Source organism: Typopeltis vanoorti, chromosome 22 (genome assembly GCF_054136105.1).
Source record: "Typopeltis vanoorti isolate ZY-2024b chromosome 22, IOZ_Tvanoo_1.0, whole genome shotgun sequence".
NCBI lineage: Eukaryota > Metazoa > Arthropoda > Arachnida > Uropygi > Thelyphonidae > Typopeltis > Typopeltis vanoorti.
The window spans coordinates 20330430-20354557 of record NC_143570.1 but is presented as its reverse complement, the minus strand read 5'-3'; the positions used below and the strand labels follow the sequence as shown (position 1 = coordinate 20354557).

General features: G+C 35.5%; 1 protein-coding gene across 3 annotated transcripts in view; it reads left to right on the top strand.

Annotated features, from left to right (window-relative positions):
• Positions 1–24128, top strand: part of Ate1 (arginyltransferase 1) — a 244589-nt gene that overhangs the window by 184531 nt on the left and 35930 nt on the right. For all 3 annotated transcript variants that reach the window (XM_090412357.1, XM_090412358.1, XM_090412356.1), the window contains exon 11: positions 19043–19142. In XM_090412357.1, coding sequence (XP_090268483.1) covers positions 19043–19142 — 100 coding nt within the window. The remainder of the gene's footprint in view (positions 1–19042; positions 19143–24128) is intronic.

The window sequence follows — 24128 nt, the reverse complement described above, 5'->3', positions numbered from 1 at the left end:
TTATTTAGTAGAGAAAAACCTTCAGATAATCCTCTAGTGGTGAATTTTCTTTCTGGTTCTTCCTCATCTTCATCTTCATTTTTCTCTTTTTCCATCCTTTCTTCTTCAGCCATTCTTTCTTCTTCCAAAGTGATAAGTTCTTCATTTGTAAGTTCTCCAGATTCTTGCTCTAGCAGCTCCTCAACATCTTCCACTTCAATGTCTAAAGAAAGTCCATTTGCCAGTGTTACAATATTTTCCGTAACCATTTCAAGTTCATGTTCACTATCAAATTCATCATTAACAAAATGCTGAACACAGTTTTTCCAGATTCCATTCATGCATTTCTTTGTCACAGCCTCCCACGTGACCGCAATATTTTTGATGCATTTATAAATATTGTTCTGTTTCCAAAACTCTTGCAAAGATAGTTCTGGGTTGGCGTCTGTTGTGGCTATAGCTTGGGCGAAAGTGGTTCGAAAATAGTGCGCCTTAAATGTGGCTATCGCCCCTTGGTCCATAGGCTGAATGAGTGGAGTTATATTTGGCGGCAAATAAAAAACTTTTACATCTGGATGGAAGTGGTCTAAGTGAGGTGGATGGCCAGGTGCATTATCTAAGATTAATACAGTTTTGAAAGGAATTTCTTTCTCTACGCAATATTCACGAACTTGAGGTACAAAACAATTTAAAAACCAGTCTTCAAACAATGTTTGAGTCATCCAGGCTACTTCCGTTCAAACTGAAAATACAGGCAGAGTGTGCTTGTTTACATTCTTGAACGCATGGGGATTTTCAGAATGATAAATTAAAAAAGGCTTCAGTTTAAAACCTGCGATGTTCCTGCCAAGGAGCAAAGTCAGCCTATCTTTAAGTGCCTTAAAACCAGGCATGCTTTGGCTTCTTGCTGAATGTAAGTGTGTTCTGGCATCCTTTTCCACAACAATCCAGTCTCATCCATGTTGAAAAGCTGCTCTGGTTAATACCCTCCTTCCGTAATTATTTCATCTAGACGTTTAACAAACTCTTGAACTCCTTCCATATCCGCATTTGCTGATTCTCCAGTGACTCAAACCCTATGAAGGTTGAATCTTCTTTTGAATCTTTTGAACCATCCTGTACTTGCTATAAATGTCTGATTGTAATCTTTTCCAGCGCATTTCTTCAGCGTCTGAAAGAGACTTCTAGCTTTCGACTGTACTGTAAGAAGGCTTAAGGGTGTTCGCTTCTGTATCTGATCTTCCATCCAAAGAAACAATAATTTTTCCATTTCATGGATGGGCCCTGTATGTTGTTTCGTTATCACTGTTGCTCACATGGGTGCTGAACCTTTAACAACTTCAGGAATCCTTTCTTTGTCTTTCAAAATCATCGACACTGTAGAATGAGATAACTTAAAATCACGTGCGATCGCATTCACCTTTCCTTCTTCATGCTGCTTGATCACTTTCAATTTTATGTCTAAATCAATGGCCTTTCTTGACCTTTCAAACAAAGGCACTTTCCTCTTGGTTGAGATGTTTAGGGGTTTTAAAAAAATGCCAAAAATAGTGAACGTAATATGTATGCAAACAGAGATCGAGACGTATGAATCTCACCAAACACACATTACTGGGCAGTGGGCTGACGTTACATGCACAACCGTTCCCATTAGGCTTTGGGGACCACACATATAAGGCATGTGAGTGTAGTAGAAAAATCTGTTACAGTAGTTCATATGAAACTACTGTTCATACTGAAACGGTAGTTCATACTGCTACTGAATCTCACACCGCAAGATGCAGTAGCAGTCGTAATTCGATCAGTCATAAAGCGCATAGGTCATAAGTCGACAACTACTTGTAATTAATTTTAAAGAAAAACAAGATAAAAAAATAAGTAGAAGACTCACATAAGGAAGCAAAGCATTTTGGCTGTATAAATAGTATCTGTTAGGAGATTTACTTATATTCCTGAAAAAGAAAGCTCTTTATATACATTATTCCAGTGTTTACCTATATGTGTGAGACATGGGCAACAACTATCGCCTGGGAGTTACTATTGTCAGGACGTGAACGTCGTGGTGATAGTAACTCCCTCCCTGTGGTAAACACCACACTCTCCCCAACAGTGTCACTATACTGAAGACTCAAAAAAAAAACAAGTTTTATTGTATCACTGAATAAGATACAGAGACATTTGCAGTCTGTGTAATATATTTCTCAACAAATAGAGACAACTGGAATAAAAACGACACTAACTAATGAATCATATCTCCCCCCTCCAACAGAAACTGCTGTATAGACTCGAGCAAAACCATATGTTGCACCGGCAAGATATGGTTTTGCTTGACACCACCCCCGTCGTGAACGTGTTAAAACTAAGAAATATATAGTGAACGTGTTTCTGATATTATGGAATTTGGGTGAAGAGAATTAGCATTTCAACTCAACTGTTGGCTTGCTTTTATCTTTGGTTCGCGTGATCTTTTGTTAATATTTACCAATCATATGCACTTCTTCATAGCTGTTCTATGAAGAAGTGCATATGATTTTCAAATTCTTTTAGCTTTCAAATTCTTAAGTATGGATCATTGGTTAGACTGGATTTATAAAATGCACAAAAGAGAGCAATATAGCAAATACAAATACAATATAGCAAATACAAATACAATATAGCAAATGTTGTTATTGTATCTGGATCAAATGAAATTAATAAGGGTGTGTTGTCTGGCATCTCTAAAGAACCAACTAGGAAGAAAATGAAAAATCTTCGTAAGTATGACATGAATTACTTGAAATGTGAATTTTCATGGATGGGAAATGAAGGGGAACCTATTCCAAATTTTGTTCTATTAAAAATAAATCATTTTTTGTTTACATGAACATATAAATTCAAATAAAATAGACATTTACAATGAAATACACTTTATTTTTTTATTATTATTTTGATAAGGGGGTACTTGGTAATAATGAAAATTTAAGAAGGGGTACACAGATATCTGAAGTTTGAGAAGCACTGCAGTAGTGGATGGAAAGAGGCTAAAAAAGAAATATGCTGTGTAAGAATTATCATTTCTTCATATTGCATGAAAGTAGTAAATATTTCTCTTCATGAATGTTCTTTCTACTATTGGAAGGTAGGACTGTTTTGTTTCTAAAGTTAAATTTTTCCTCTTGTTAAATGCAGAATCAATGATTAATAATAAAATTTGAACTGAGAATGCAGTACAAGGATTTGATATAACTTATCTACTCTGCTTAGTCTACTCTCAGATAATAACAGTTTTGAAAATTTGCTTGAAATGCAGTTCAACAGATTACTACATTGCTATTTCTTGGCCTGTATGTTTTTTGACATCAGTTCATTCAATTTAGTTGAGCTAAATGTAGTATTATTATGTCAAACAATAACATTGAATAGGGTAGTAATTTCAGGAAGTAAAAGGATGCTACAGTTTACGCCAGCGATTTTCAACCGGTGTTTTGCCGAGGTCTTCAGGTGTGCCGCAAGATTTATGAAAACAAATTAATTGAAAGAAATAATGTCATAATTTGCACATTTATTTATTAGTGTGTGGTCTTCCATCTTATTGTGTGTGTAAATCAATCAAAATTATGCCTATTTTTTGCCAGATCATCAAAAAAATTAAAAGAATATATTTTTAGTGTGCCGCAGAATTTTAATAATTAGTCTAGGTGTGCTGTGTTATGAATTGAAAATCACTGGTTTATACTATTGTATACTAATGCCAGAAGTATCAGGAACAAGGGCAAGGAGTTTTGGTGCAGCCTTTCCACAAGTTATAGGGATTGATGAAACTTGGCTAACAGCAGATGATGTTACAGAGATATGACATGAAGGGTTTAGTATTTTCAGGTAAGATAGAATGAGGAGAGGTGTACTGCTGATGATAGCAGATGAATTGCATCCAAAAATAAGAGACAGGTAGTTGGATGGCATTTGTTTTTAGGCAGTCTTGTGTAAGATTGAGGCTAAGGAGACAAAGTATATGGTTGGCTGCTACTATAAACCAGGGAGTTCCAGGAATGATGTGGAAGATATGCATCAGCATATTAGCACAGTGACAAATTGAGTAATTATTAATGGGGGACTTCAACTGTGGAGTTGAAGATTAGGAGTAGTTGTATAGATTAGGAGGAAAGATCACATGGCAGGAAGGAAATGAAATTTATACACCTACTGGAAGATAATTACTTGAGGCAGTATGTGACAGAAGGACCTCAGGGTATGAGAGTATTGGGTCAGAAGCACTATCCATAACCACAGCAGCCACATTGCCTCTGATTGGGGAGCATGTGTGGTCTTAACTTGGGAGGTTGCAAAACATAGGGAATATTCTGTCAAGAAGGGCATATATGGCTGGAACTAGACAGGTGATTATGACAAGCTTAGGAGGAAGCATGAAGCTGTACCATGGCATAAAAACTAGCAAAACCTGCAATGGAAAGATGATAGTAGTGCATGAGAGATAAAGGGTATCTGGAGGAAGCAATATCAGACTGTATATCCAAGGTCAGGAGCGTTAATCAGGTGGAAGCTAGATGGATGAGTAGTACCATTGAGCAAGAGCTACAAAGAAAGAAAAATGTTGTGTAAAAGTATATAAGGAGAAAGGTGACCAGCATGAAGGCAAAATCAGATTATGAGAAAAAACTAGTCAAGCAGGACAAAGGAAATCCTAAAGCATTCCACTATCTGGCAAGTAAGAGGATATGAAGGATAACTTTAATGAGTGCTGATAGCAGCTGATAAGTGACAGAAACAGATAAAATAGTTGTTACTGAGTGACTGCTTTTTCAAGGGTATATCATCCAACTGACATTGTGACATGTAGGATGGGACTGGTGTGGGAACAGAGGTGGATAAATTGGAAGTTCTTAGGATATTGCAGAATCTCAACGTGAGTGGGGATTAGGTGGGATATCGGCTTGCATTTTATGAGAATGTGCAAGTGAACTGGCAGTGCCTCTCTGACTAGGCTCTTTAAGTTTCATAACATAACATTCTCATAACATGTCATTACTGTAAATTAATTACTGTTCCAAAAATTTCCATTGTCTTTACTGTCTTTTATTCCCAAGAGAATGAAAAGACAGTAAAGTAATTCCTTTGCATGAAGGAGGTGCTATGAAGTAATTTGCATGAAGTAATTATCTTCCAGTAGGTGTATAAATTTCATTTCCATCCTGCCATGTGATCTTTCCTCCTAATCTATACAACTACTCCTAATCTTCAACTCCACAGTTGAAGTCCCCCATTAATGATTACTCAATTTGTCACTGTGCTAATATGCTGATGCATATCTTCCACATCATTCCTGGAACTCCCAGGTTTATAGTAGCAGCCAACCATATACTTTGTCTCTTTAGCCTCAATCTTACACAAGACTCCCAAAAAACAAATGCCATCCAACTACCTGTCTCTTATTTTTGGATGCATAAGACTACAGTAACAATTTTAGACCAATCAGTATTCAGGAGAGTGGCAGTATACATACTGGAAAAGTTAGTCAAAGAGCAAATTCTGGAATGAGTAGATAAGAATGTGATACTCTGTGAGGGGCAGCATGGGATCAGTTATGCCTTAGTAATTTACTAACTTTTTATAATAGAGTGACAGCTTAGTTGGATAAACAAAATGGCTACACAATGATTTTGCTAGATTTTTCAAAGGCATTTGACAGAATATCACATGAAACTCTGTTATGCAAATTAGAACAAATGGGATGGATGTGACACTTTTTATATGGATAAGAGAATGGCTACTGGACAGATATCAAAAAGTGGTGTATGGAGAAGCAGAATCTAGTATGATTAGTGGTGTGCCACAAGGTTCTGTGCTGGGACAATACTGTTTAATTTGTTTATAAATAATATAAGAAATCTGAAAAAAAACAAGGACATCCTCTAAAGAGATTCAATGATGACTTCTAGGGCTGAAACAGGTCACTCATCCTAAATCCTTGGAAAGCATGATGATGATGATGATGAAGAAATCTGAAGGGAAATATTCAATTGTTTGCTTAGGGTGCAAGATTGGGAAGCGTAAACAAGGCAATGTGAAGAGCTTGCAGGATGAATTAAATAGGCTGTCTCAGTACAAGCAAAAGATAATGGGTGTCAGTTTAATGTGGAGAAATGTAAAGTTATGTATTTGGGGATAAATAGATTGCAAATTGTGTATCACATTGTTGGAACTGTACTCCAGGAAATAGCTGAAACTGCTATTTCGTATTGCTAAGGCTGCCAAGGTAGCTCATAGGATTACTTGGCTATTGACAAACACACCAGCTCTACATACTAGTGTGTTCTTCTTCTTTATAAGGCCTCACTATATCCACATCTGGAATAACGTCTGGTCACCTTGGTTTCTTGGAGATGGAGAAGTAGCAGAGATGATCCAGAGGTGAGGTCTGGGAATGTTCCCTATGATAATAGATTGAGAGTTTGTAGGTTGCAAAAAAGTTGATTGATAAATGAGAAAGAAAGGATGTGATAGAAACATTTAAGTTACTTAAAAGATTTCATAGGATTGATGTAGGGGAAATGTTTCAGCACATTGCTAGAGGGTCAGAACAAGAGGTCATCTCTGAAAATTGAGTAAGAGCATGTGGTACGTAGGGGTGCAAGGACTAAATGTTTTGCTTAAAGAGTACTGAATAAATGGAATGAGTTCCGGAGTCATTTGTGAGTGCTTTGTCTGCTAATGATAGAAAAAGTGAACGTGTGAAAGAGAGAATTAATTATTAATTTACAGCTTGATGTCTGTGTACTAAATGAGTTTGTATATAATTGCCATAAATATAAATTTTTTTTTATATTTATGTTTTTATATTTACCTGTTCTGGCTTCACTTGTCTTTCTCCCCCCCCCCCCCTCTCTTTTGGTCTATATTTATCAACCTCTTTTGGTAGCCATTATCTCTCCATCCAAAATACACTGGTGCCCAAAAGCTAAGGACAAACTACATTTTTTACCTGTATATGAAAATATTTTCATGACTACAGCCAAATGTGGACAAATTTATTGTCCACATACTAATAAATTATATTATACAAAAAAATGTTTTATAAATTTCATACAAATTAAATTGCAATACATTTTTGGCAAAAGTTACAGATTTCCTAATGAGAGAGTTAAGGAATTAATGTACAGTGTTTATTTAATTAGTAGATATTGAAAGACATTTCAGTATGGAACATTTCCAACTCAAATTGCATTGTAGCTCTCTCAACCAGGGCTACCTTAACACGGTAAGCAGGTGATGCATCGCATCGCATCGGGGTGCCTTCTTCAAGGAGTGCTGAACTGAGAAGAAAAAATAAAATAAAAACACATTTTAATATTATCATTTCTTAAATGTGGATATTCACTAAATATATTATAATAAATACATTGACTTTTAATTACATTTAGCAAAAACTGCAAGTTTTTTTTTGCTATGTGTAGTATAGAGCTGGCTGAAGCACTAGACAAGAAGGGCATTGCTGGCACTGCTCACAACATTGTACCATGCTTAGCACCAATGATTCAGAAGTTCTTGAGGCCAACTCCTTCAGAGCAAGGATATGGCTGTTTCCTTTCTTTTAGTGTTACACGGTGATCATTCATTTTAGAAATTATGGACTTTACAACCATGTTATAAATAACTCATTTAATATCCCGACGTTTCAATCTTCATATTAAGATCATCATCTGGAGCATGTTGTTTTCTAGAGAGGAATTTTGAGACATGCTATCCCCATTGCATTCCAAATGTGTTCTATGGGGTTGAGATATCGGGAGCATGTTGGACACTTGATTTGAATAATATCCTCTGTCTCCAGAAGTATCTTCACTACTCGTGTACATTATGTGGCATCGTTATCCATAAAAATGAATTACAGGTAACCCCCATATAAAACGGTCATCAGGTTCCTTAAAAATGCCGTGTTATGCGAATTCGTGTTATACGAAACAAAGAACTAGTACAAAAAACAGGGTTAGGGTTTCAAAAGTTAAAAAACTATATTATTTATTATTTTCTTTTTATAACTAAGAGAAATGTATTGGAAGTTTTTTTTCCATTTGGTTAGACTATAATAAATTTAGTTTAATCCTTTATCCAAGTGTAAGCAACAAAGTGTGTGCGTGAAGTATCCCCATAATGCAAAGCACATCTCCTTGCGGACATGTATAATGCTATGTATTAAGGGAAGGGCCACTACCCAGACCGGTTTCAACCTTAGTTTCACCACCTCTGGGTCTGGCTCCCACTGAAGAGACCTCAATAAAGGTTGAAACAGGTCTGGGTAGTGGCCCTTCCCTTAATGCATAGCATTATACATGTCTTCAAGGAGATGTGCTTTACATTATGGAGATACTAAGACAAGTGATGAGCGCTTGGTCCACCTTTACCACGAGTTGCCTCAGTCCTGAAGATACTTAATGTGCAAACTTTGTTTGCTTAGACTTCGATCAAGGATTAAACTAAATTTATTAAGAGAAATGTATGTTTATTAAAACAATAATTGATCAAAAGTATTACATAATGTTTACATAATAGTAATTAAGAATAGTACAAAGAAGAAAACAGTGAAAGCCTTAAAATATGTTTAATACTCCACGAACAAAATGAATTTAAAATTCTGTATGCAAATCTGACATGACATACATGCTCGAATGAAAAACATCATATGAGATGGTGCTTGCTCTTAAAAGCTCTCATCACATCCCGTGTTGTACGGCGATTTCCTCAATTCTCAAACTGTGTTAGAGCGAGAACATGTTGTAGGAATGCCATGTTATATGGGGATTTTCCCCAATTCTCGAACCGTGTTAGAGCAAAACAGTATTGTAGGAATGCCATATTATACGGGGGTTACCTGTATTTGTCTACATCACCATGGAGCAATTGAACATGACATTAAGAACTTCGTTGCAATATCGTTTGTGGCTCAGTGCATCCATTAAGCATAATGCCTCTGCACACCATGACCTCTGCACCACCATATCTATCCCTTTCAAGAACATTCTTGCGATGGTCAGTATTACCATTTTCTTGTCAGATCACATGTCTAGAATTGGAGGAAAGACTAAAGATGGACGCAACACCACTGAAAAACGTGCTTCACAATGAGCTGTGGATAAAGGGATGCAGACTACAGGCCTTCGTGCATATAGGCCTACTTGACACAGTTTGTTGAGCTATTCGCATACCTGAGCTTGAATGGAGCCAACCCACCATGGTACATAGATTACATTTTGCTATGATAACCAAAAATCTGTTATCCTGCTCCATGGTAGAGTGAGGGTGTCCTCTTAGCAAATGTCTGGAACACTTTCTGTTGGTTTGAAATGCTGCCCAGAGCCTGGATATAATGCTATGTGAGATTCCAAAACTCTCTGGCAATATCAGTAATTCTGCAGCCTTCAAGCTTTCCAATAATTCTTCCCCACATAATATCATCTAGATCAGGTGTTCCCAACCCTATGCCCACGGGAACCATGGCGCCCGTCGAACAACATGTGTGTGCCTGCCGCTGCTCAACCGTGTGCCGTATAGTTTGAAATAATCATGTCATTTCATTGGCCAGTGAAATGAAACAATTCATTTCACTGGCCAGTGAAATGCAATGTCAAAGATCACACTAACTTACATATATATATATATATTTAAATTTTTTATATAATGTAAACTTTTGAGTAATAAAACATTTGATTATAACGTAATTTTGTATGTATTCATTTAACAAAATGAATTTAAAAAATTTGCTTGAAAAAAATAGATGGCGCCCATCGCCCTACCAGTATTTTAGAATGTGCTCTAGGAAACAAAGGTTGGGAACCCCTGATCTAGATGATATCTTTGAGATATTACAAGACATTGAAGTTTACAGCTTTATTCCTTCATGAAAAGAGCTTCCTTCAAACACAATTCACTTAGTGCATGAATTTGCAGTTATAATCTTCAGCAATAGGTTTTGGACACCCTTGTAGATATTCTTCCCATTTCTCTCTATGTATTGGTCTTATCGTTTATATTATAAATATCTAGTGCTATTCTGACGTCTTCATTTTTTACATATGGTACAATTATGTGCATTCATTAGTTGCTCTTAAAAATTTCATTTCTGCAGCTTGTATTTTAGTCTCATCTTTCTTGAATTTTGAAGAATATGACAATATTGTTTTTTATTTTTGGACATTTTTATGGGCTAGTGCTCAAAATATTGTTTATGCATTAACTTACCCAGCCAACGAGTTGCAGACATGAATGCTTTCAGAGTTATGATTGGTTTATTCAGAATCAGCCATTAATATTAACAAAGGCTAGTGATTGGCAGAAGCCTGTTCACAGAGACAGGGTACTGGAAGTTTCGCCATGGGTCTCTCAACCGGTTAACCTCCCCCCCCCCTGCTGTGTGTAAGAAGACCTCCAATTTTTGGTCTAAAAAGTTTATATTGTAAACTTTTTAGACCAAAAAAAAAAGTTTATATTGTAATGCAATATGATCATCTACATACAGTTTTATTAATAACCATTCTTCTGGTTAACCAGATCCCATGTTTTGTTGTTTTGTATATTTTAATAATCTGATCAATATACACATAGTGAATTGAGTTGGAGAGAAGCTACATCCCTGTTTAATGCCTTGATTAATTTCATTCTCTTCTGTTAATTTATTACCTAACTATGTTTGTATCTTTATATAAACTTTGTACCAAATGTAATGGATATCATTGTTTTTTTCATTATATACGATAATTTTTCTCTATGTATTTTATCAAAAGCTTTCTCATAAACCATAAAAAATTGCCCATACACAATCTTCCATGTCTGAAAACCATTTTGTTCTTTTGAGAGTAGACTAATAGACTGATTCCTCTGTAATTTCAACAATCGTCTATGTCTCCTTTCTTCAATATAGATATAATCTTAGCTTTTGGCCAATCTGATGGAACCTCACATTTCCTCAAACAGCTGTTTATTAATTTTAAGAATCAGTGATATAAATGTTCTCCAACATATTTCCAATGCTCAGTATTTATGCCATCTAATCCAGTTGATCTATTTTTTGATACCTTTATTGCTTCTTTTTAGTTCTTCTGATCTAACTGGTTCTATATCAGTATACTGATTTCTTCATTGTTTTCTGTTATTAAATTTGAGGCATACCATAAATTCTTATGTTCTATCCATTGTTTCTCTTGTATTATGTTCATTTGTGCTGATCTTTTTTTTTCATTGTTTAATTTCCTTAATATTTTGTAGGCTATTTCTTGTCTTCCATGTATATCTTCGGTTTTATTAATAAGTTTCACCAAGTTTCATTAAAATTCACCAAGTTTTTTACGAATCTTGGTGAATTTTCTTTACTAGAATTTTAGCTATATTTATGTTGGCTAAGTGATCAGCATATCTGCTCTCCAGCCAAAATGCTGTAGGTTGGAATCCTGCCATGGGCATGGATGTTTGTGATTGTCTGTGAAAATACTAGTGGTGATGATGGGTAGTAGATGGCATTGGTGTAACTGATAGTAGGCAGTTGGTGGATTGGGTGGTGGAGACAGAGTTGTAGAGTAAGCCCTCCCTCGACAAGTCTTTGGACTCCCTGGAGGTGTGATGTAATAACAATGCCACTTGGTTTTCTTTTATTGCATTTTCTTTATCAGTGCTCCAAATTTTTTGGTTTTTTTTTCTTTTTCTTTCCAAGTACCTCAGAGACTGCTTTATGAATTATCTTTATCAAAGTTTTCTAGTCTTCTGCATGGATTTTGGCTTCTTTTAGGTAATCTGTTGATTGTGATTGATATAGCTTTCTTCTTGCAATAGATATAACTTTGTATATTTTTTCTATTGTTTTTTTCTCCATTTCATTAGTATTAATATTTTACAAAAAACTAAATAATGATCTGAAAAATTTCATTTCCTCTGTAAACATGTACATCTCTTATATGTTGAGCTAGTATCTGATTAGTTATGATATAATAAATGATAGATCTTGTTCCTTGGCTTTTCCAAGTGTGTGTGTGTACATTATTTTATTTTATATTTTTTTTGAAAAAAAAAAAAAGTATTAGTTTTAAGATTATTGAAAATACAGAAGTCTAAATAATTCTTGACCATTGTTATTCATGCAAAGTTCTCTATATTTTCCTCTGATATTTGGGATTGGATTATCTCCAACTCTAGCATTAGGATCTCTTGCTGTTACTATATATATATATATATATAGTCAATTTTATTACATTTAACTATTTTTTGTAGTTCCTCATAAAATTCTTCAGTCTTCTTTTCTACCTTCTTCAGGGACATATATATCTATGATATTTAAGTAGCTTCTATTTGTTTTTAATTTAACTATTATAATTTGATCATTGACAAAATTATACTTTAATGTTCTATTTTGCTATTTATTATTGATTAAAATAGTCACTCCACCTGAAGCGCTGATATGTTGATCCTCTCCACTAACATTGTAAAACCATCTATGAGGCCAAAAGTTTCTGGGCTGACAAATAAAATTCGTGCCAATTTTTAAATGCTGAGAGTGACATACCAGTTTCAACTGTTTACCTGCATCATTCAGTTGGAGGCACTCGTTTGACTAACTAATGGTAAAAATTGAGTACCATGCTGTGATCAAATTTTTCACCAAAAATAGGGCTTTCTCCAAGTGCTATGAACTAGTGATTGGGTGGTGTAGGAAATCTTTTCCTTCATATTCCTCTATGAAGGAATGAACTAAACAGTTTCACCTAAGATGAGAGGGCATCGACGATGATCCTCATAATGATTGGCCTGTGGAAATGATGACTGAGGAAGATGTCTCTCTTGTTCAGGAGGAACTGTTCAATGAAACAGATGGCTGAAGCCCAAAGAAATCTCAGCAAAATTGGGCTTTCTATAACCATCTTTCACATCATTCACAAGACGTTTTATGTCACAAAGGTCAGTGCAAGGTGGGTTCCCTGACTTCTCTCTTCAATTCAGGAGCATCATGTGACCTGTTCCCACAAGTTTTTAGAGCTTTGCCAAGGGAATCAGAGAGAAGTGCTGGAATCCATTGTTACCAGGAATGAAACCATTGCCTTTTATTATGATCCTCTTTCCAAAAGGGGATCCATGGAGTACCACAAAGCAAGTGAAGCCCTGCCAAGAAAAGCCAAGATCATGGCAACAATCTTCTGGGATTTCTGGAGAATTCTCTCGATTGACTTCAAGGAAAGAAATACCACCGTGAATGCAGAATATTATGCTTCACTATTGTACAAGCTGTGTGATGCCATAAAGGAGAAGAGACGAGGAATGCTGAGTCATAGTGTTTGCCTACTTAAATCACAACGATGCTCCAGTCCATACAGCTATTTTTATGAAGGCTGTAGTGAAGGGCTGTGGCTTCCATGAGATTCAACACCCACCCTACAGCCCAGATCTATCACCCAGTGACCACTACCTCTACACAAAACTGAAGAAAGACCTCTGAGGAAGAAAATTTGCAGATGACAGTGAGTTAAAAGATGCAATTTTAGGCCATTTTGCAGACAAAAGTACAGGCTATTTTTTTTAGGGCGTAGAAATGTTAATTCAAAGATGTGAAAAGTGTGTTGAAGTAAAGGGAGATTATGTTGAAAAGTAATTCAGTTGTTTTCTTTCTGTCACCTCTAAAAGTTAGTCAGGCCAGAAACTTATGGAAACACCCTTGTATGTCTTTTTGTTTCTGTTTTCACACTATATTAATATATTTAGTTGTTTTGGTAGTTCCTTTGTTATTCTGCTTTGTACATTCCAAGCCGCTACCTTTTCTCCTAATAGTATACCTTTATCATTTCTTGGTCATTTTCCATTTTCTCATCATCATCAAATTCCTGCCATGTACCCTCAAGGTGTGTACAGGATATGACAGTACTACATGAAAAAATTACATCATTACTAACTTCCTATCTACAATTTTCCTCCAAATCAGTCTGTTACTTGTCAAGACTCCAACATTATCAGATCTTATATTTCTATCGTCTAAGGCACTTTGTACCGTATCAATCCACCTATATCTTGGTCTTCCTCTGGGTCGTTTTCCTGCCAACCTGGCAGAGAACACTTGTTTTGCTAATCTTTTCTCTCCCATTCTATTTAAGTGACCATACCACTTGAGATTAGCTCTGCTAACACATTCCTGGATGTTGACAATGTCAAGTTCTTTCCTAATATTCTCATTTTTAATATGATATTGCCATTGATGCCATCTGTTCACGCCTCTAATCTTTCTCAGGACTCTCATATCTGCAGTCTCTAGTCTTTGGTCAAGTGTTTAACTTCTGACCCATCTCTCAGATCCATAAGTTAAAACTGGTTTGAACACCGTCTTGTATACAGCTAATTTAGTGTTCCGACTAATTTCTCTCTTATTCCATATGAATTTATTCAATTGACTTCCCACCATACCAGCTTTGCTGATTCTGTTGTCTATTTCTATATTTAATTTACCATCTTCAGTAAAAATCGTGCCTAAGTAGCTGAAATGTTTTACTTGTTCCACAGGTTCTCCATTCACAACACAGTTGACATTTTCAATGATTCTGCCTATTTTCATTGTCTTTGTCTTTTTATTGCTGACCTTCATACCATATCTATTGCAACAGCTATTCAATTTAGTCAGAAAATCTTGCAGACTTGTAGCGGATTTATTTAGAAGCATAACATCATCCGCATAAAGCAAAGAGCTGACATTAACATCTCCAATTTTGATATCATGTTTAAACCACTTTCCTTCATAATGTGATCCATATAGATAATGAATAACAGAGGGGATGATGTACATAATTGTCTCACACCAGATTTAACATTAAACCATCTTCCTGTACTTCCTTCAATTCTAACTGCTGACTTACAACTTGAATAAAGACTATGTATTGCTTGATATAATGCGCCATTGACACCATATAACTGCAGCATATTGAATAGCTTTTCTCTTGGCACCTAGTCATATGCCTTTTCCAAATTGACAAAACTAAAATACAGATCTTTGTTATATTCCCATGCTTTCTCGACTATTTGTCGTAAAGTGAAGATCTGATCCTGACAGCCTCTATTTGGCCTGAATCCAGCTTGTTCTTCACCAAGCTTTTCTTCCACAATTCTTCTCAACCATTTCTCAAGTATACTTACATAGATCTTGCCAGGAACACTCAGTAGGGAAATACCTCTGTAATTCTCAAATTGTTTTATTTCCCTTTTTATATATGGGTACTATGAGAGCTCTACTCCAATCATCGGGAATTCGTCCCTCTGTCCAGGCTTTCTGAACTATGCAGTGCAGCCACCGTAAGACTTTTATACCACCATACTTCAGCATTTCTGGTCGAATATCATCTACTCCTGCTGCCTTTCCACATTTCAAACCTTTGATGGCTTTTTCTACTTCAATTATGGATATGTATTCCCGACTGAATGCCTGCTCAGTATTTTTTACCACTGTGCTGTCATCACTGCTTGTTTCATTTAGCAGTTTTTCAAAGTAATTACTCCATACTTCAAGGATATCTTTTTCTCCTGTTTTCATGTCACCTTTATCATCTCTAACTCCTTTTACAGCACTCTTTCCTCCATGCCTAAGCTTCTTCAACAACCTCCAGAATATTTTGCCACCTTCTTGATATTTATTTTCTATATTCTTGCCAAAGTCCTCCCGTGACTTTTGTTTAGCTAGTTTTACACACTGTTTAGCTTTCTTACATTTGTCTCTGTATTCTGTAAGAGTAAAAGCTGACTTATTTGCCAGGAACTTTTGATATGCTTTCTTCTTTTCCTTCACTGCCTCTTTAACTTCCTGTGTCCACCAAGGAGTTCTGATTTTTTTATCCTTGCACACAACCTCACCACATGCCTCTCTGGCAGAATCAATCAATGTTTTCTTCAGAGTTTGCCACTGAATCTCCAACGTTTGATTCCTGTTCTCAAATTCTTTCATTTTCTTTTCAATAATCTTTCTGTATTTTAGTCTACAGTTCACATCTGAGAACTGCTCAACTTTTATTCGCTTTAAAACTTTCTTACATGTTATTCTTTTCAATATGAAATTCAATTTTATCCTGCTCAAGACTAAATAGTGATCACTTCCAATTTCAAATCCTCTGTACACTCTGGTGTCCTGCACAAGGGAGAAAACATCACTATCAACAATAACATAGTCAATGAGACTTTTCTTATTCCTTGCCTCTTCTCTCCATGTGAATTTGTGCACATTTTTATGTTGGAACATGGTGTTAGTAATAACCAGTCCATGTCCTGAGCAGAAATCCAACAGATATTTGCCATTATTATTAGCTTTGCTCTTTTCTCCAAATTTTCCCAAAATATTTTTGTATGTCTCACAATCATTTCCTACTCTGCTATTTAGATCCCCAACAAGGACCAACTTTTCATTTTTCATTGTGTCAGTTGCTTTTTCTAAAGCATCAAAAAATTCCTCCACTTCTACCTTAGTAGAACCTTCTGTGGGACCATAGGCACAAATAAGTCTCATTGTCCAGTTCCCTATTCTCATATTTGCCCACATTACTCTACTTGAGACTGACTGCCATTCAAGAAGATTAGCCTCGTATTTTGTGTGAATATAATGTGTTATAATTCAGGCAATGTGAATACATTGCCTGAATATAACATTTTGTATTTATTGCTCAGAAAGATCTCACCAGTTTTGCTCTTTTTTGTTTCAGTCACCCCTATTATGTCGATCTGGTACTTATCTAATTCCTCAGCCAGCTCCATTTCTTTGCAATTCAGGCTTCTTACGTTGATAGTACCGATCTTTAACTCTGGTGATGTTGAGTTGGGGTTTGTTTTCAGATTTGTTCCAGTAGCTGACTTTTCGCTGTTCGCCCTGGTTCCCTGGCGAAAACAACGGGGGCCTTGTTTAAACGGGCAACGCCCCAGCCGGCATGAAATTTTGTCATGTTGTACCGTTATTTTTTATTTTGGTTTAACCAATAAGAATACAATTTGGTCGGCTAAATCCCACATTGCCAGCCCATCCTCGTTCGTTCAGTATCAAAGTAGACACCCAACAGGGTGCACCACGAGAACGTGAGGATTGGACATTAGGTCAGAAGCCCTGGTCGGTTCTCCGCATTCCTTTAAAGGCTATGTGGAGCTCTCCTCTCAGTTATACAGCTTTGACCCTTAAGCACTCCATTTTCTCTGTCTGATGAATTTTCTAGTTTAAGCATCTGAATTGTAGATATTTTTTTACTTGGTAAGGTAACCAGCCTTATGCAAAACCCCCAACCTGGAGGACCAGGGCATCTCCTGGCACCTACCTCTCAACCTATTCAACTAGGGAGGCCCTACCAGTAGTTTAGCTACTGCTGGCATAGCTCTTGAGGTCAAGGGCTATCAATTTTAATTACATGTGCCTCCTCACTGTCAAGGTGGAGATACCAATAAGGAGATGTAAATTTTATTTTGATAATCTTGGAGTAATTTCTGGCTTCACTAAAATGATTACAATAAGCTTCTTTGTATTGAGTTGAGCTTGAGTCTGAAATCAGTAATAACAAAAAAGAAAAGACTCACATCTTTACATTTCTGTTAGGCATATCATCTCTGATATACTTTGGTTAGCTAATGGTTATTCATTCTTACGTTGTAGTCTTGATTTCACTGAAGATGAATCGAATTATTCTAAAATGTTTGATGTTTACATTACCAGTAATAAATAATGTTTGTACTGTGCTCATGTGTTGAACACTGTCTGAACACAATTATCTTCAAAAGAGAGTAAAACTGTATTAGAACTTCATGCAAGAAGGTAATAGTTAAACAGCTAATGCCTTAAAATAGAATTCATTAAAATTCAGTGCTAAAATGAGACTACTAATGAGAATTCAGCTACAATTCAGTGCTAAAATGAGACTACTCGCAGCAGAGTAACAAAGAATGATGTTTTATTTATTATTTTTAAAGTTTTTTTTTTTTTTTATTATTTGTATTGCCTGTGCAGCAGTTTTTGTACTTTAACTGAATTTTTTCTACTGGTGTGCCTAACATGGGTAGTAAATTTTCATCAACTGAAAATTCCCATTTTTGTAAGAGGATTTTTGTTCTATACTTTTAACTGAATAATGAGAAATCGGACGATTTCTCAAAGTTATAGCATTTATTGGTGATAATTGTTCACCTAGTCATTTATGTGTATAATCTTCTCTCACTAACATCTGTTCCTATCTGCAAGTTTGCAGATGATAGTATACTCCTATTTCCAAAACATGCCAAGTTTAATAATATCCATAACCAGTTCCTTAAACTCTGATCTCCTTATCCTGCTTCAGTGGGGTGAAGACCACTTTTCAATTTCATGCTGCCAAACAGATTATTTCTCACAAGAAAGATGTTTCTTTACCTTGAATATTATTCATATCCCCAGACAAGATCAGATTTCTCTAAAGAGCTGCTTTCTCCCATAAATTTGCCCATTTTAAACTTGATATATTATCCAGAAAAGGACAGTTTTCAAAATGATAACTTCTCAGAGATGTTCTGCAAGTATATTTAAAAGTGCGACTCTGATGAATGTTAACTACTTCCATTATTCTTCCACTTTCCTCTTAGCCTGTAAAAGCACGTGTATCTCCTAGTTACCATTAATTCAGTCTAGCTTCAACCCAAATTCTTGTACTTCCATCTCTCTCATTCTCTCTCTGTCCTGTAGAACATTCATTCCTCTGCATATGGTTTTTGTAAAGAATATATGCCCAAACCATTCAAGAAACTCATTTATAGGATATAGTTTTTAACTGCTCGACATTGATATGTTACAGCATTAGCCGCCTGTGGTATTAATACTTAAAACACTGCTATTAATTCTGCAAATTTTTATTAATTTAATATATTTTGTACTGCTCATTAAGGAGTGAAAATAACATAAATCTATTCACGTTCTTTTTTTTCTTTTTTCTTTTTTTGTGGTCTCTGAATAGATGTAACAACCATTTTGCTATTATAACTAATCACATTTTTGAAAAAAAAATTGGGTAACTATATATATATATATATATATATATATATTTTTTTTTTTTAATAGAGAAATTGCCTTTGTGAGAGAACTCCAAAAATCTTTTCCTGAGCTACAGTATTATTACATGGGTTTTTATATTCATTCCTGTCCAAAAATGAGGTATAAGGTAAGGTTTATTTGCATTATTAAACAAACGTTCCTGATAAAATTACTTTTTAGCTGTTTAAAAATATAACAGCCTTTATTAGATAAACCATCATCGTTGTCATATTCCTGGCATGTACCCTCAAGGGATGTACAAGATATGATAGTACTACTTGAAAAACTTACATCATCTTACTAACTTCCTATATACAATTTCCCTCCAAATCAATCTGTTACCTGTTAAAGACTCCAACATTATAAGATCTTATATTTGTGTCTTCTAAAGCACTTTTTACTGTATTAATCCACATACATCTTGGTCTTCCTCTGGGTCTTTTTTCTGCCAACCTGACAGAGAACAACTGTTTTGCTAATATTTCCTCTCCCATTCTTTTAAGTGACCATACCATTAGCTCTGCTAAAACATTCCTAGATGCTAACAGTGTCAATTTCTTTCCTAATATCCTTGTTTTTAATACGATATTGCCATTGATGCCATCTATTCACACCTCTAATCTTTCTCAGGACTCTCATATCTCTAGTCTTTGGTCTGTCTCAAGTGTTTTATTTCTAACCGAGCTCTCAGATACATGAGTTAAAATTGGTTTGAACATTGTCTTGTATACAACTACTTTAGTGTTTTGACTAATTTCTTTCTTATTCCTTATAAATTTATTCAGTTGATTCCTACCATACCAGCTTTGTTGACTCTGTTGTCTATTTCCATATTTAATTTACCTCTTCACTAAAAATTGTCCCTAGCTAGCTGAAGTGTTTTACTTGTTCTACAGGTTCTACATTCACAATGAAGTTGATATTTTCAATGCTTCTGCCTATTTTCATTATCTTTATCTTGTTATTGCTGACCTTCATACCAAATCTATTACAACAGTTATTCAGTTTAATCAGGGAATCTTTCAGACTTGTACTGGATTTATTTAAACACAACATCATCTGCATAAAGTATAGAGCTGAAATTAATATCTCTGATTTTGATATCAGGTTTAATACCACTTTCCTTCATAATGTGATCCATATAGATAATGAATAACAGAGGGAATAATGTACATCCTTGTCTGACACCAGATTTAACATCCAAACTATCTTCCTGTACTTCCTTGAATTCTAACTGCTGACTTACAACTCAAATAAAGACTAAGTATTGCTTGATATAATATCCCATTGACACTATATAACTGTAGCTGTCTGAATAGATTTTCTCTTGGCACCTTGTCATATGCCTTTTGCAGGTCTACAAAACTTATCTTTGTTATATACCCATGATTCCTCAACTATTTGTCGTAAAGTGAAAATCTAATCCTGACAGCCTGGCCTGAATCCAGTTCGTTCTTCCCCAAGCTTCCCTTACACAATCCTTCTCAACCATTTCTCAAGTATATTTGTATAAATCTCACCAGGAACACTCAGTAGACAAATACCTCTGTAATTTTCACATTCAGTTTTATTTCCCTTTTTATATATGGGTACTATGAGAGCTCTACTCCAATCATCTGGAATTCATTCTTCTGTCTAGGCTTTCTGAACTATACAGTTCAGCCACTGTAAGACTTTTATACCTCCATACTTGAGCATTTCTGGTTGAATATCATCTACTCCGCCTGCCTTTCCACATTTCAGGCCTTTGATGTCTTTTTTTCTACTCAAGTGGATATGTATTCCTTACCACTGTGCTGTCACTGATTGTTTCATTTAGCCATTTTTCGAAGTAATTACTCCATACATCAAGGATATCTTTTTTTTTTTTTTTTCCTCCAGTTTTCATGTCACTTTTATCATCTCTAATTCCTTTTACAGCACTCCTTGCTCCATTTCTGAGCTTTTTTCAACAGCATCCAGAATATCTTGCCACCTTCCTGATATTTATCTTCTATGTTCTTATCAAAGTATTCCTATGACGTTTCTTAGCTAGTTTTACACAGTGTTTAGCTTTCTTACATTTGTCTCTGCATTCTCTAAGAGCACAAGCTGACTTATCTGCCAAGAACTTTTGATATGCTTTCTTTTTCTTCACTGCCTCTTTAACTTCCTGTGTCCACTATTGAGTTCTGAATTTTCTATCCTAGAGAAAACCTCATCAAATGCCTCTCTGGCTGAATCAATCACTGTTTTCTAAACATCTTGCCACTGAATCTCCAAGGTTTGGTTTTCCTGTGTATTTTAGTCTACAGTTCACATCCGAGAACTCTCAACTTTTATTCGCTTTAAAACTTTCTTACATGTTCTTCATTTCGATATGAAATTCAGTTTTATCCTGCTCAAGACTAAATGGTGATCATTTCCAATTTCAAATCCTTTGTACACTCTAGTGTTCTGCACCAGTGAGAAAACATTACTATCAGCAATAACATGATTCTTGTAGATAAACTTATACGTTGGTTAGATATACTTCTAATTTGTTTAGGAAATGATAACGTAAACTATGAAGGTGGTCTGAAAAGTTCTCGCCTCGACCATAGATAGCAACACTATCGGCAAGAATTTTTTTTCTAAGTTGGTACATATGTCATAAGCATCCATGTGAAATTGCAAGTCATTCTTATCAAGTAGTTTGTTTTATGTAGCTGTCTGAAGCAAAAGTGTATCCCTTGAAATGGATAAAATTGAGTATTGTGTGGTTATAAAATTCTTTGTAAAAGAAGATTTAACACCAAATGAAATTCATTTGAAGTTCATAAAAGTTTATGGGCACTCTTCTTCATTTTCGACAATTAAGAAATGAACTGCCAAGTTTAAACATGGCCGTACCAGCCTCAAAGATGATCCAGAAATCATTGATCAAGTGCACGATATGGGACTGGATGATTGTCGAGTCGAAGTGCAAGAAATTACCGAGACTATAGGCATTTCAAAAGAATGCATAGGATATATTTTGCATGAAGAATTGCATATGAAAACGTTTTGGGCAAGATGGGTGCCACGCTTGCTCACAGCAGATCAAAAACACACTCACATGGAAATCTCTTAGCAGTGCTTGGAGCATTTTAACAAGAATAAAACTGATTTTGTGCATCGATTTATTACTATGGATGAGACTTGGATTCACCATTACACACCAGAATCCAAACAACATTCGAAACAGTGGACAAAAGCCACTGTAAAATGTGAAGCCACCGAAGTAAAATGTGACTTGAGGGGGGGGTTCTTGAAAGCATCATCAATGTGATACGCCAGATGAAATGTTGATTAAAGTAAAACAGCTGAAATATGCTGATAATGCATATGCATTCGTTTCTGGAAGATAGACTGAGAGATACATTACAGCTTATTTATATATGCATCTTACAGCATACATATTTCTAGCTTTATTTGGAGATCATCTGGCAACTGCAAGAAAACATACTTTATGAAACCAAGAGAAATGATGACTTGCACCCAGTGTTCATTCTTCAAAACGATATAATCCAGAGTCAAAAAAACATTATCAACTTGAAATACTTGGCTTTCATTTCAGTGAATGCTTAAATTTGATTTAAAAATTCTTGTTAATGTCGGTGTAAATGCCACATAATTCTAAAAGAAAACTATTAATTTCAGACTACTCTACCAGTTTCTTAGTTTTTTGTATTTCTTTGGGAGAGTTAGATATCATTTAAACAACAAGAGATCTTTACCACATCAGAGCTGAAATGGAATCAGCAGTTGAAAACTGATAATCACATATTAATTAGTGATTATGGTATGTATTATCTGGAATTATCATATTTCAAAGTATAAATTTGCATCATATCCAAGGCTTGTATACAAAGATTCTTGATGTAAGATGGTGCCTTGGATTTTATTGTTTAAAATAGGTTTACAAGCTGTATAACTGAGAGGAGACCTCCACATAGCCTTTAAAGGAATGCGGAGAACCGACCAGGGCTTCTGACCTAATGTCCAATCCTCACCTTCTCGTGGTGCACCCTTGTTGGATATCTACCTGGATACTGAACGAACAAGGATGGGCTGGCAATTTGGGATTTAGCCAACCCAATTGTATTCTTATTGGCTTAAACCAATATACAAAATGATGGTACAACATGACAAAATTTCATGCCGGCTGGAGAATCGCTAGGATTAAACAAGGTCCCCCCCATTGTTTTCGCCAGGGAACCAGAACGAACAGCAAAAAGTCATCTACTGGAACAAATCTGAAAGCACACCCCAACTCAAATCACCAAAGTTAAAAATCGGTACTATCAACATAAGAAGCCTAAATGGCAAAGAAATGGAGCTAGCTGAGGAATTAGATAAATACCACATCGACATAATAGGGGTGACTGAAACAAAAAAGACAAAAACTGGTGAGATCTTTCTGAGCAATAAATACAAAATGTTATATTCAGGCAATGACAATCAAGGAAAAGAAGGAGTGGCCATAATGCTCAACACAAAATACGAGGCTAATCTTCTTGAATGGCAGGCAGTCAAGTAGAGTGCTGTGGACAAATATCAGAATGGGGAATTGGACAATGAGACTTATTTGTGCCTATGGTCCCATAGAAGGTTCTACTAAGGTAGAAGTGGAAGAATTTTTTGATGCTTTAGAGAAAGCAACTGACACAATGAAAAATCAAAAGTTGGTCCTTGTTCGGGATCTAAATAGCAGAGTAGGAAATGATTGTCAGACATACAAAAATATTTTGGGAAAATTTGGAGAAAAGAGCAAAGCTAATAATAATTGCAAATACATGTTGGATTTCTGCTCAGGACATGGAGAGAAGAGGCAAGGAATAAGAAAAGTCTCATTGACTATGTTATTGTTGATGGCGATGTTTTCTCCCTGGCACAGGACACCAGAGTGTACAGAAGATTTGAAATTGGAAGTGATCACTATTTAGTCTTGAGTAGGATAAAATTGAATTTCATATTGAAAAGAGTAACATGTAAGAAAGTTTTAAAGCGAATAAAAGTTGAGCAGCTCTCAGATGTGAACTGTAGACTAAAATACACAAAGATTATTGAAGAAAAAATGAAAGAGTTTGAGAACAGGAACCAAACCTTGGAG